We start from the raw sequence: 12,127 nt of genomic DNA on the forward strand, positions 1-12,127 counted from the left end.
TCCCCAGAGTCTGCGATTTGCACAATGTGAACACTAGGAACAAACATAGGCTTGCGTTGCCGGCGGCTCGAATTAAGAAAATAAGCAACTCTTTTAGGGGGCTGGGTGTACAGCTTTTCAACAAGATCCCACAAAACGTTCAACAACTACCTGTTCATAGATTTAAGAAAACTGTTAAGGAACGTTTGTGCAACAAGGCATATTATAAAGTTAAGGATTATTTACTAGATGGCACTACGTGGGAATGAGGCGCTCGCTCCTGGCCTTTTCATTTTTCATTATTATTATTATTTTTTTAGACTTGTTTTTTCTTTTATTGTGAATATTTCTATTTATTTAAAAAAAAGAAAATATTTGAGAAAAAACAAAAAGAAAAAAAAAAAGCCCGCTGAGTTTGTTTCGCCGGTTCTTCTCATGACTGTGGCTTTTTTTGGAACCGGTGGTAGAGTTAACATTGTTATTTGTATTTTGACATTCAACAAGTGTGTCATACTGACATCTAAGTTGAAATAAATGATTTTGAATTGAATTGAATTTGAATTGAATCGTTGGTAGCTTCAGGGGCTCTTCCAACTACGCGCGGACGAGTATGTGAGATCTCGGGGCTCAACCTGAGATAAGCTGACACTTTGGCAAGAATTCACCACCGGATCGAGATCCAGCGAGAAACTGAGTGGGTAGTGTCTATAGGATCGGTCGAACTCTTGGAGTAACTTGTGCTTGGAGAGTCTAAAAGCACCGACAGTGGATCGGGCGGATCCGATAGGATATGGAACAGTGACCATTCGTGAACGCGCTTTAATTAATCTTCTTTTTGGAAGAAAAAAAAACATAAGTCATGGTGGCTCTTGCCTAAAATCAAATTAATGTCACTCAAAATCAAATGTTAGACTAATTAGTTTAGAGTTGTGTTCGATAGAAAATGATCTTAAAAATAAACAGTAAGTCGTAGTTACATTTGAGTTGCTGTTTATTATTATTAATATTTTTTTAATTATTGCAATACGTACCTATCAGAGTCAGCATCATGGAAGTGCTAACGTAGGCCAGTAGGATGATGCCAAGACTCAGCACTATAGCCAGAGGGATGGAACGCTTAGGGTTGTTGGCCTCTTCTCCGGTGGTAGCAATGATATCGAACCCGATGAAAGCGTAGAAGCAAGTAGCGGCGCCGCTGAACACCTGTGTAACAAGTAAATATAGCTATTAAAAAAACACGTTTGTATTACAAGTCGAACTATATTCTTTTATCATTTTTTTTTATTGCTTAGATGGGTGGACGTGCTCACAGCCCACCTGGTGTTAAGTGGTTACTGGAGCCCATAGACATCTACAACGTAAATGCGCCACCCACCTTGAGATATAAGTTCTAAGGTCTCAGTATAGTTACAACGGCTGCCCCGCCCTTCAAACCGAAACGCATTACTGCTTCACGGCAGAAATAGGCGGGGTAGTGGTACCTACCCGTGCGGACTCACAAGTGGTCCTACCACCAGTAAAAACCACCACCATGATGTGATTCTGATCAGAAACAAAGTATCAAAATTATTGCATAATTATTAGTCCTTGCTGATAAAGTTAATCGGCTTAAAATTAAATTGGCGATTGAAAGATTTCATTACATAAAATTTATGTTTCCACCAATAGTTTTAACACACTTCTCTGTCTATACAATTATATTTTCAATAAGAGTAATAGTTTTAAAAGCATATACGACACTAAGACGTTAACGTCTTTAAAGTTATTGTGTCCAGTAACAAAGAAAACCTTTCACCAAGCTTCCACGTTTCCAATCAATTCTTAATCGCAATAACTTTGTGATGAAACTACAACACAAACTAAATCCAATATACTACCAATTCCATTCAATCCAATATATTAGAAAAAAAATTGTATTATTACCAACTTATTGTCAATGATTTCCACTTTTGATGAAATTTTTCAAATACAGAAGTTAATATTATACCATTGAGAGACACATTTATTAATTTATTGGTTGACTTTAAAAATTCGAAGAATAGACAGGTCGTATTGCAACATTACGCTTAGAAGCTAAATGTGGACGAAATAAAATAATATTGTATTCTGAAGAATCGATAATTTTGTAGGGTTTTGTTCAGTTTTTACTGGTGGTAGGACCTCTTGTGAGTCCGCGCGGGTGGGTACCACCACCCCGCCTATTTCTGCCCTGAAGCAGTAATGCGTTTCGGTTTGAAGGGTGGGGCAGCCGTTGTAACTATACTTGAGACCTTAGAACTTATATCTCAAGGTGGGTGGCGCATTTACGTTGTGGATGTCTATGGGCTCCAGTAACCACTTAACACCAGGTGGGCTGTGAGCTCGTCCACTCATCTAAGCAATGAAAAAAAAAAGTTAAGATTGCGGCGTATATCTAAATATTAGTAGAAATATTTTAGATTTTTTTCTGTGTTCTAATGACTTAAGATACTTTTATATTCATTTTAAATTGTTTTGTTTTTGAGAAAGTTCTAAGAATTTAAAATGTTTTACCGCTTTTCGAAACTGATTAACTGTAGTGTTTCACTCTATATTAAAATGTTAAATTTAAATATACTTCAATTTGACTTTGTCTTTTTAGAATAAAATTTTCGCAGCAGATTTACATTGAGTTAGTTATATTACAACTTATTGCGGTATGTCCCGGCTATTTCTTTAGGCGCATATTTTATTCATATCACGTAAGTTTCATCGAAGTATGCGGCGAGGTTCAATATTGAGCAAGTTTATTTAAATTTCAAATATTTTGAAGTTAAGATTTCAATGTAAAATTTCAATAAAATTTGTAAGATGATATTGAATGTATTGTGGTGACCTTTTTTATTTTAAATGATAGTTTTTTCTTACTAATTTGGACTGGATTGTTCTTTTTTTTTTCAAAAATTCTACGGATTGAAGTTATGTGAATTTTGCGTGTTTAGTTTTAGTTTAGCCTGTAAGTTCCTAATCCTATTTATCATTGTTATTTTAACTGACACTGAAGTAAATTCTGCCGGTATTAATTATTTCTTATTGCCGTCTGTAGCCGAATTGCGGTAACATCACGTGATAAGTATATTTATGACGTGATAAAAATATGAATTAAATAGGAAAAGATCGTGAGATCGCTTTATACATCAGAGTGCTATCACAATCAGCATTTCAGGTGTGGTTATGCATTCTTCTGGAAAGGGTAGGAGAGCCGAGAGTTAACAAATATTATGATTTATTATAAAAAGTAGCAAACAGTTGATAATTTTGATCTAAAATCACATCACTCAAATGTCATGACTAAGATACATCAATAAAAAACACCGACAAAGTGTAAAAAGAGAATTTATATTGGAATACAATTTGATGGGATTGACACAGTGACACACATACGAATACATTTGGCCTTTTTATGTTAAATCAGTACTGTAATTTGAATTTTTTTCTTTAGTGATAAAAAATGTGGTGACTATCACAGAACAAAAAGAATTTAATAAAAGCCTGTATCTCGCCGACATTTACAAGATATCTTTGTATATAATATACACGAGTATACAATATATCAAGGAGTGAAAGTTCGTTTGGGTTTAAGCGACGTTTCGATACCAATACGTGATATTTATATTTATAACTAGCTGAACCGGCAGACTACGTAGTGCCTCAATCGATAAATAATATCCGTCCGCCGGGGGACACATCAAAGGAAAAACAAAATTGTTATTTTTATTGAATTCTGAGCATTTTCATATGTATCTACCTTTTAAACCTTCTCTGGACTTCCACAAATAATTCCAGACCAAAATTAGCCAAATCGGTATAGCCGTTCTCGAGTTTTAGCGAGACTAACGAACAGCAATTCATTTTTATATATATAGATTAAAGGTGCGTTTTATTTGGTATTAACATTTACAGTTCGATGTTTTTAATTGAACTTCAACTAAGTTTATACCATTGAAATAGCTGAAGAAGTTTTTCTGTTATGATATTTTTTCGAAATATTAACTTTCAATAGCTCTCCTGTAAAGTTGCTTAAACCAAATAGCGTTTCACCTTTATCTGTTTCGTATATCTATCGTTCTATATATATATATTCTATATATTCGTATCTATATGTTTCCAAAACAGCAGGCAGGGCTAACATCCAAAGACACCCGCTTAGTGCTAGATCTTGTCTTTGTCATCAAAACACGAAAGCTTAATATTTGAATTTAAGCATTTCAAATTTTGATTGAAGACTTAACTACGGTTAAACAATGCATTTGAATTTAATTTCGCAGGATTGTGCCGTTATTTCTATTGTGAAGTCTATGAACGCTGTTAGCTACCTCTCTGGTCAAGAGCCCACCGAGTTTCTCGCCGGATCTTCTAAGTGGGTCGCGTTTCCGATCTGGTGGTAGATTCTGCGAAGCACTGCTCTTACTAGGGCCAGTGTCAGCGACACTGCTTGAGCCCCGTGAGCTCACCTACACGTCAAGGAGAAACTGAAATAACCTCTCAAGGCTATCAGCATAGGTAGGAAAAAAAATCGGGTCTAGTCCAATACAATAAATTTATATGTATGTGTGGTGGAGTAATCGAAATTTCTGCACTGATTATTTTACTTTACGCCTGAAGGCGCACGATGGGATTCATATTTTTGTAGTCGACTACGGCTTGTAAATAAAAATAAATTGGCATTTGATTGTAAAATTTTTGAATGCAAATGAAATGAAAGTCTACAGTTATTTCAGATCAGTTAAAACATTTCGCTATAGTCATTTATTAAACAATGCTTTTTTATTTTCTTTGTCTTTGGACGCATATTTATATTGAATGTTAAATACATAATTTAGACATGTTCTCGATATTAGAGCATTTTGTACTTTTTTGTATTAAGCACTCTAAATTTTATTTGATTCTAAATATAAATTGAATTCTTTTCGATGATGACTTTTTGTTAGAGTCGGAATAAAATACATATTTAAAAGGAGAAAAAGGAATTAGCCCGAAATCTTTTACGCGGATTCACAAAACGATTGCAAAAAACATATTGAAATTTGGACAGATCATTGTCATTCCTGTCGGATATTTAACAGATATAAGAAAGATTAGAAATATATATCTGTGAAACCATTTTGGGACAAGAATTCTTGCTTGTAATGAAAACTAGTGTCAAAGTCATTTGTCTAAAGAAGAGGCGGTTAGATTGTATTTTTCCATATTTTACTTTCTTCCTACATACGAAATAATTACATTACGAAAACGGCTCACATTTGTAGTCTCCTATTTTTGGACAAGAACTCTTGCTTGTAATAAAAATTAGTGTCAAAGTCATGAGCCAAAAGAAGAGGCGGTTAGATTGTATTCTTCCATATTTTTTTTACTTTATTCCTACCTACGAAATAGTTACATTACGAAAACGGCTCACATTTGTAGTCTCAAGCATTAATTACTGTGTTCTGTTATTATCTCTTAGTTGCGCAGACATTTCCTTAAATACATATGGATATAGTTGAGTGAGGGCTTTTGATAATGTTCATTATTGTCTTAATTGGACATTGCCTCTCAAACATTCATCCACAGCTTTGAGTTTTTTTTGCAGTATGTTGGCTTATCTTGCTTACGAGTCAATTGTATTGTATAGTGCTTCTCCAGTCGTACTCCTCAACTGTGAGGGTAGTTAACTTTCATCCTCATGATATTGTGCCATGTCGTCCTGTCGGTTATCCTGAGAGGATCGTAGATGATGGAATCGAGGGCGGTGCGGACCTAATTAGACCAACGCATTGGACTGCGCCCACGCGATCTTTTTCTTTCCACTTGCCATTTGTATATTAGCCCACTCTTTAAATCGGAAAGCTTCACTGATTCTGGGCAGAAATAGAAATTATGTTGATATCACCTAGTCTAGTCCTTCAAGGTGACACTAGAAAAATAGCTGAAAATTAAGGATGGGGAACACGAGGTATAAGTAGCAAGAAATAATTTATTCTGCTAGCCTGTTCATCGGCGACTCCAGATCGCAGTAGCCACCATGGGACAGTGGTTCCGAAAGTGGCGAATTGACATCACCCCCACGAAAAGCACAGCGGTGCTCTTCAAAAGGGGTCGCCCTCCGAACACCACTTCGAGCATCCCACTCCTTAATAGGCGCGTAAACACCTCCGCCGTTAGCCCCATCATTCTCTTTGGCCAGTCCATACCGTGGGCCTCGAAGGTCAACTACCTAGGCGTCACCCTCGACAGAGGGATGACATTCCGTCCCCATATAAAAACGGTACGCGATCGCGCCACGTTTATACTAGGACGACTCTACCCAATGCTTTGTAGTTGAAGCAAACTGTCCCTCCGTAATAAGGTAACTCTCTACAAAACTTGTATACGCCCCGTCATGACGTATGCAAGCGTAGTGTTCGCTCACGTAGCCCGCACCCACTTGAAATCCCTTCAGGTTATTCAATCCCAATTCTGCAGGATAGCCGTCGGAGTGCTATGGTTCTTGAGGAACGTGGATCTCCACGCTGACCTGGAGCTCGACTCGTTTAGTAAGTATCTACAGTCGGCATCGCTGCGCCATTTTGAGAAGGCGGCACGACATGAGAACCCTCTCATCGTAGCCGCTGGAAACTACATACCCGACCCAGTAGACCGAATGGTAAACCGTCGACGTCGCCCAAAGCACATCATTACGGATCCTCCTGATCCATTAATGGTGCTTTTAGGCACCACAAGCACCGGTCACCGTCCTCGTCGAACCCGTCGCTTGCGACGAAGGGCTCGACGAGCGAACTAACCCATAGACACAGCCCACTGAGTTTCTCGCCGGATCTTCTCAGTGGGTCGCGTTTTCGATCCGGTGGTAGATTCTGCGAAGCACTGCTCTTGCTAGGGTCAGTGTTAGCAACTCTCCGGTTGAGCCCCGCGAGCTCACCTACAAACGTTAGGGCGAGGCTGAAATAGCCACTCAAGGCTATCAGCATAGGTAAAAAAAAAAAAACTGCTAGCCTGCAGAATATTAGTAGACCAGGGTATACGCTACGTCAGATTCATAGCCTCAAAACGTAGTTCAGGATCAATTTCATTTCTTCAATTATCTAAGCAATTGATTCGTCATAAATCAATTTTCCGATAAGGAACTTAATAAGGCCCTCCCGCTCGAATAGAATTTAAACTATGAATAGAGCTGAAACCATGTCAATGTCTAGACGGCTAGCCCCTGCAACAGGTGGAAATGTTCATTGAAGCTTAAACTTTATTCTCAAAACAGGAGGAATGAATTTGGAATGATGAGTTTCTTCGTCAAATATTGGTTGATCTAGAAATATGAGCCCTTGACATTCACATTCAATGTCAAGGATAAATGACGTTGTTCGGTTAGGAGAAACATTGATTAACTATTATTTGATTATCTTTCTTGTTTTTGTTCCAACCTTCAGGTACTGTATTACAGAAAAGGAGGAAACTTCTCTGTATTTTCTATGTGAACATTGCGTAGTAAGTGGAAAAGTAGACAGTCCTCGGCACACTTTCAACCTCAAGGATGCGTCGAATAGTGCCACTTGTGCTGGATTTAGAGCTGGGAAAAGTTGCTTAATGCACCCGAGTAGCCTAAATAGATCCACGTGTGAATATTATGCAATGTTATAAAGATATCGACTGACGGACTAATCGACCCACGTCCCAGCAAAAACTAAATGCTCGGCATATCTTATACAATGATAAACATCGCTTAAAGATCTTAGATATAAATAGTCTGATCGACTAAACCGGGTCGACCCGGCTTCCTCCGCCGCCATCAAAACTTTAATTGAATCTTAATTTAGAATCAAATTTACCCGTCACTTTGACAAATTGAGTGTTGTGGTTATTGACACAGACTCATTTATAATCCTACTTCGTATTAGTGAACAAAAATACTTTGGACGAGAAGCGTGCTTACTTTCAAAAGACAACTTCAATTCACAATAAACAATGCTAAGTATGAAATTATGTCACGTATATCTGTGCAGTTGACTCTTGATCTCCTATTTGGATATACATAAGTAGATCCTTAGGTCTATTTTTAGAAAAGTGAATATTGAATAAATGAAATTTCTGTAGCATTTGCACTGTTCATTACAGTATGTTAATGTTGTTTTTAACACACTATCATTGGCACACACTGCTATCATTGGCTTTATATAAGTACGATTCTGTTTCAACTCTGCAATAAGATTAGGCACAAGAACTGAATTAGCCATGATCAAATTAAAATAATCCAAGTTCGTTAGCAGAGGCGGATCTCGGTCTATTCGTTTAGTTAATTCCGTAGAATTACCGCCACGCTGAGTGGATTGCAGTAAAGAACAGACATTGCGTTACAATGCAACTTGTAGTTTGTTTGGCTTAATGCGCGTTTTATCTGCGTTCTTCGAGTCAATTGTTGGTTAAAATAGAAATCGAAGCGGCAGTCACGATCCTATAATCAATATTTAATTACGATTTTATTTAGTTCTAAAACACTAAGAATTCCAGAAAACCAAATTCATTTTATCAAAATCAAATGAACGTCACGTAAAAAAACTAGTGTGACACCGAGGGATCTCAATTATATTGATAAATAGCCATGTTCTGATATGCTTTTCAAAATGAGATTACTTTATTGCAGATAATAAATGTTTTTGTATATTTTATTTCTAATACTAGTTGCTGAGTGACCAGTACTAAATTCCGGTGTTGGGGATTTTTTTGTCACGCCATTGTGTGAGCGGTTTAATGATTTTTACGTGCAATTGCTTGTCAAGTGCTGTCAAATATATAAATAAATATTCATTTATCTCAGTGGCATTGTGTGTATTAAGGACAAAAGAAACCTTCTTATTTCTTTTCATAAAATTGTTGTTCTCTTTTAAAAAAATAAGCTTATTCATCGCTTCACACGTACGCTGAATTCCACGAACACCACTAAATCAAATTTAGTTCAAATTACGGAATCGCTCGAAGGAGTCGACCCGAATATCTACAATTCATTGAACGTCTATATAACTAGGATCGTACATAGGGTTGCAAATTTTTTTTTAATTATAATACATATTAGTCACAGGTATTGGTCTTGTAGCTTTGACGAATGATGGTGAGAATCAGTGTATAGAGAGTTAATTTACAGTTAACAAAACCTTACGACAAAATTTTTTCAAGGAACTTTGGCGTTGTGGTTTTTTTTGTAACAGAATTATTTTTGTAGGTTCATAGAAAGTGCTATCTACTCCTTCTCCTTATTTTCTATCCTTTATTCAAAGCTGACAGCCCTATCTTTAATTCAGAGCTCGTAAGTACGTGTCTGTGTTAAAAGTTGGTTCTGAAGATCGATATCCTAATCTGATTGCATAATAGGCCGCGTTTTTTTTGAAAGCCTTCTTCGCAATTCGATTTATTTTAATTGACGTATGTAGACAGAATCAGATGAGCTCAAGATGTACTTATAGGTTGAGCCCTTGATTGGTAGACTTTTGTGAGTAAATTTCATGGACTGTGCTCACTGCCGCTAACCTTTAATTTTCTTTCGAAGCGTCATTTGAAAAAGACACGTACCAAGTCTTAGTGAATACCACAGAAAAGATTTTTAATATCAGATTGAACAGAGATTTTTCTATTATAGTAGCCACAAAGCAGCGGCTATCTATTTTAGTCGATAACATTAGGTTCTTCGATGTTTCTTCAGCGCTGAATTTTCTTCTTCAAACAAGAAAAGATGGCTGACAATGATAATCAGCTAAGACCAGCGGACCAAAAGTGAATTTATATTTGTGTCTTTTCTAATCCATATTTTAATTTTGTTTTTGGATTTTTTTTATTGTTTATCTGGGTGGACGAGCTCACGGCCCACCTGGTGTTAAGTGGTTACTGGAGCCCGCAAACATCTAAAACGCAAATGCCGCCACCTTGAGATGTGAGTTCTAAGGTCTCAGTATAGTAACAACGGCTGCCCCAGCCTTCAAACCGAAACGCATTACTGCTTCACGACAGAAAGACGGTGTGGTGGTACCTACCCGTGCGGATTCACAGCATGTCCTACCACTACTAATTACGCAAATTATAATTATTTGGGCTTCATTTTTTATTACTCCATGTAATTCCTTCACCGTGGAAGGCAATCGTGAAAATTTGTTAAGTAAGTTTTTCCTTAGAAAAATTGGCACTTGCCTGTGGGATTCGAACACCGACACATATACTTACTTACTTACATACTTGCTTTATATTTATTTTTAATGCTTAAATAGTATATTATATATTCAAATTTGTATTATAAGTTTTCAGTTCAAAAACAAATATTATAAATTGCTATAGAAATCATTAGTAAAATAAAAAGAAATTTGTCCTAGAAAGTGAAATTAAATGGGACTCTTAACTTTGATAACACTTTCAAATGTTGGTTCATTATAATTAATTTTCTTTTTTATGGCCCCATTAGCGGTTTCCACGATGTGCCCTAAAATTGAATTTAAATATTTCATTTCTTTAGCGCTTTTATTCTGGTTGCCGGACCACCTGACGGTCAGTGGTTATTGTTGCTCATGGACATCAGCAGTTCCAGGGCGAAAGCCATCTCGTTTGAAAGAATAAGAAGAGCATGTCAAGGCATTTGAGAAACACCGTGGAGGGAAGTTCATTCTAGATCTGGATGGTACAACGAACAAAATATCTCTGGAAACGTATTGTGGATGAACACAGCGATTCCAATTAGTATAGATAAGCTCTAATGCCGTGGTGGGTGGTGCGACATTAGAGAGTAGATGGAGGGATCATATTGAATAATTCCTCAGAGCACTTCTCATGGAGAATATGGTGCAAAACAGAAAAGATTAAAGTCCCTCTGTACACCCAGCAGTTCCAAACGATCTGTGTGAACGGGATCAACGACTATTGTTGGATCTCTGGTAGCCCAAAGTTTTGCATACAGTAGTGATCACGGTAGCCTTTTCCATTTATTAGGTTTGCATCTAAAACTAGTTTTTTATATTTTCCAGAATTTCTATAAATTAAACGGTTGTCTGGAAGAGATCGCTTTTAGCGATAAGACCGCCTATTGTACAAATGTATCTGCTTTTTTTGATTGTTTTTTGAATGTAAATTGTGTTTTGGTGTGCAATAAAGTGTATTCTCTCTCTCTCTCTCTCTCTAAAACAATTCGTCTATACTATCGCTCTTAGCCCTGTATTTATTATGACAATCTCTCATATCGGTTTTGAGCGTATAAATATATTATTCCAATAAAAATGTGACTAGGCATTCCGGTATTTCCGCTATCATATGAGTATCATATGAGCGCTATGACATTGCCTTCTTCAAACGAGGCTTGTGGAGAGTATTAAGCTTAGGCAGCGGCTTTGCTCTGCCCCTGGCATTGTTGAAGTCCATGGGCGACGGTAACTACTCACCATCAGGTGGGCCGTATACTTGTCTGCCTACAAGGGCAATAAAAAAGAGAATTAAAAACATTTTTTTTTCGGTAGGTAGTGGCCTGGATGTGATGCTGGCTTTACTGACGTCCATAAGTGTGGTACAGCGATGTAATGACTAAGGACTATGATAATTTCTGTACAATATTGGGAGTTTCTCTGTTAATAAACGGTGATAAAACCTATATGTGAACGTACCCCGTTCCATCCGTACGGAAGAAAACCCTTATGATCAGTCCAGTTGCTGAAGTCGGCGTAGAAGAGACCGGAGCCCATGATGAACACCCAAACAATGAGGTTGATGGAGTTTAGGATGTTGTTGAACATCAGCGATTTCCTCACGCCAGCGATCAGGACGAGCATCATCAAAAGAGTAATGGCGAACGCAATGAAGTCCGGGGGCTTGCCTGTTGAAAAAAAAAGGTATTTTAATTCATTAGCCACAAGACGACAATTTTTTTTTTATTGCGCAGAAGGGTGGGCGATCTCACAGCCCACCGGGTGTTAAGTGGTCACTGGAGCCCATAGACATCTAAATGGAAAGCACAATAGCCAGACAGAAGTCGACTATTAGGACCTTAACAAGTAGACATGCCAGGTATTAAACCAAAGGCTGAAAAGTCTTAATCTAAGAGCCACTAACTAGTAAAGGGAATTATTTTAGCGTTAATTAAAGACTCCTACTACATTTTCGTCATTAAAAAACAAAGAACAAACTGTTC

At 37.3% G+C, this 12,127-nt stretch overlaps 1 protein-coding gene across 1 annotated transcript in view; it reads right to left on the reverse strand.

The window, feature by feature from the left end:
• LOC114252513 (solute carrier family 7 member 14) overlaps positions 1-12,127 on the reverse strand; it is a 159,417-nt gene that overhangs the window by 67,389 nt on the left and 79,901 nt on the right. The window contains exons 7-8 of the mRNA XM_028186996.2: positions 11,604-11,812; positions 1,011-1,182 (exon numbers count right to left, since the gene is read on the reverse strand). Of these exons, the coding sequence (XP_028042797.2) occupies positions 1,011-1,182; positions 11,604-11,812 (381 nt within the window). The remainder of the gene's footprint in view (positions 1-1,010; positions 1,183-11,603; positions 11,813-12,127) is intronic.

This window comes from Bombyx mandarina, chromosome 01 (assembly GCF_030267445.1).
Source record: "Bombyx mandarina strain Sakado chromosome 01, ASM3026744v2".
NCBI classification, from domain to species: Eukaryota; Metazoa; Arthropoda; class Insecta; order Lepidoptera; family Bombycidae; genus Bombyx; species Bombyx mandarina.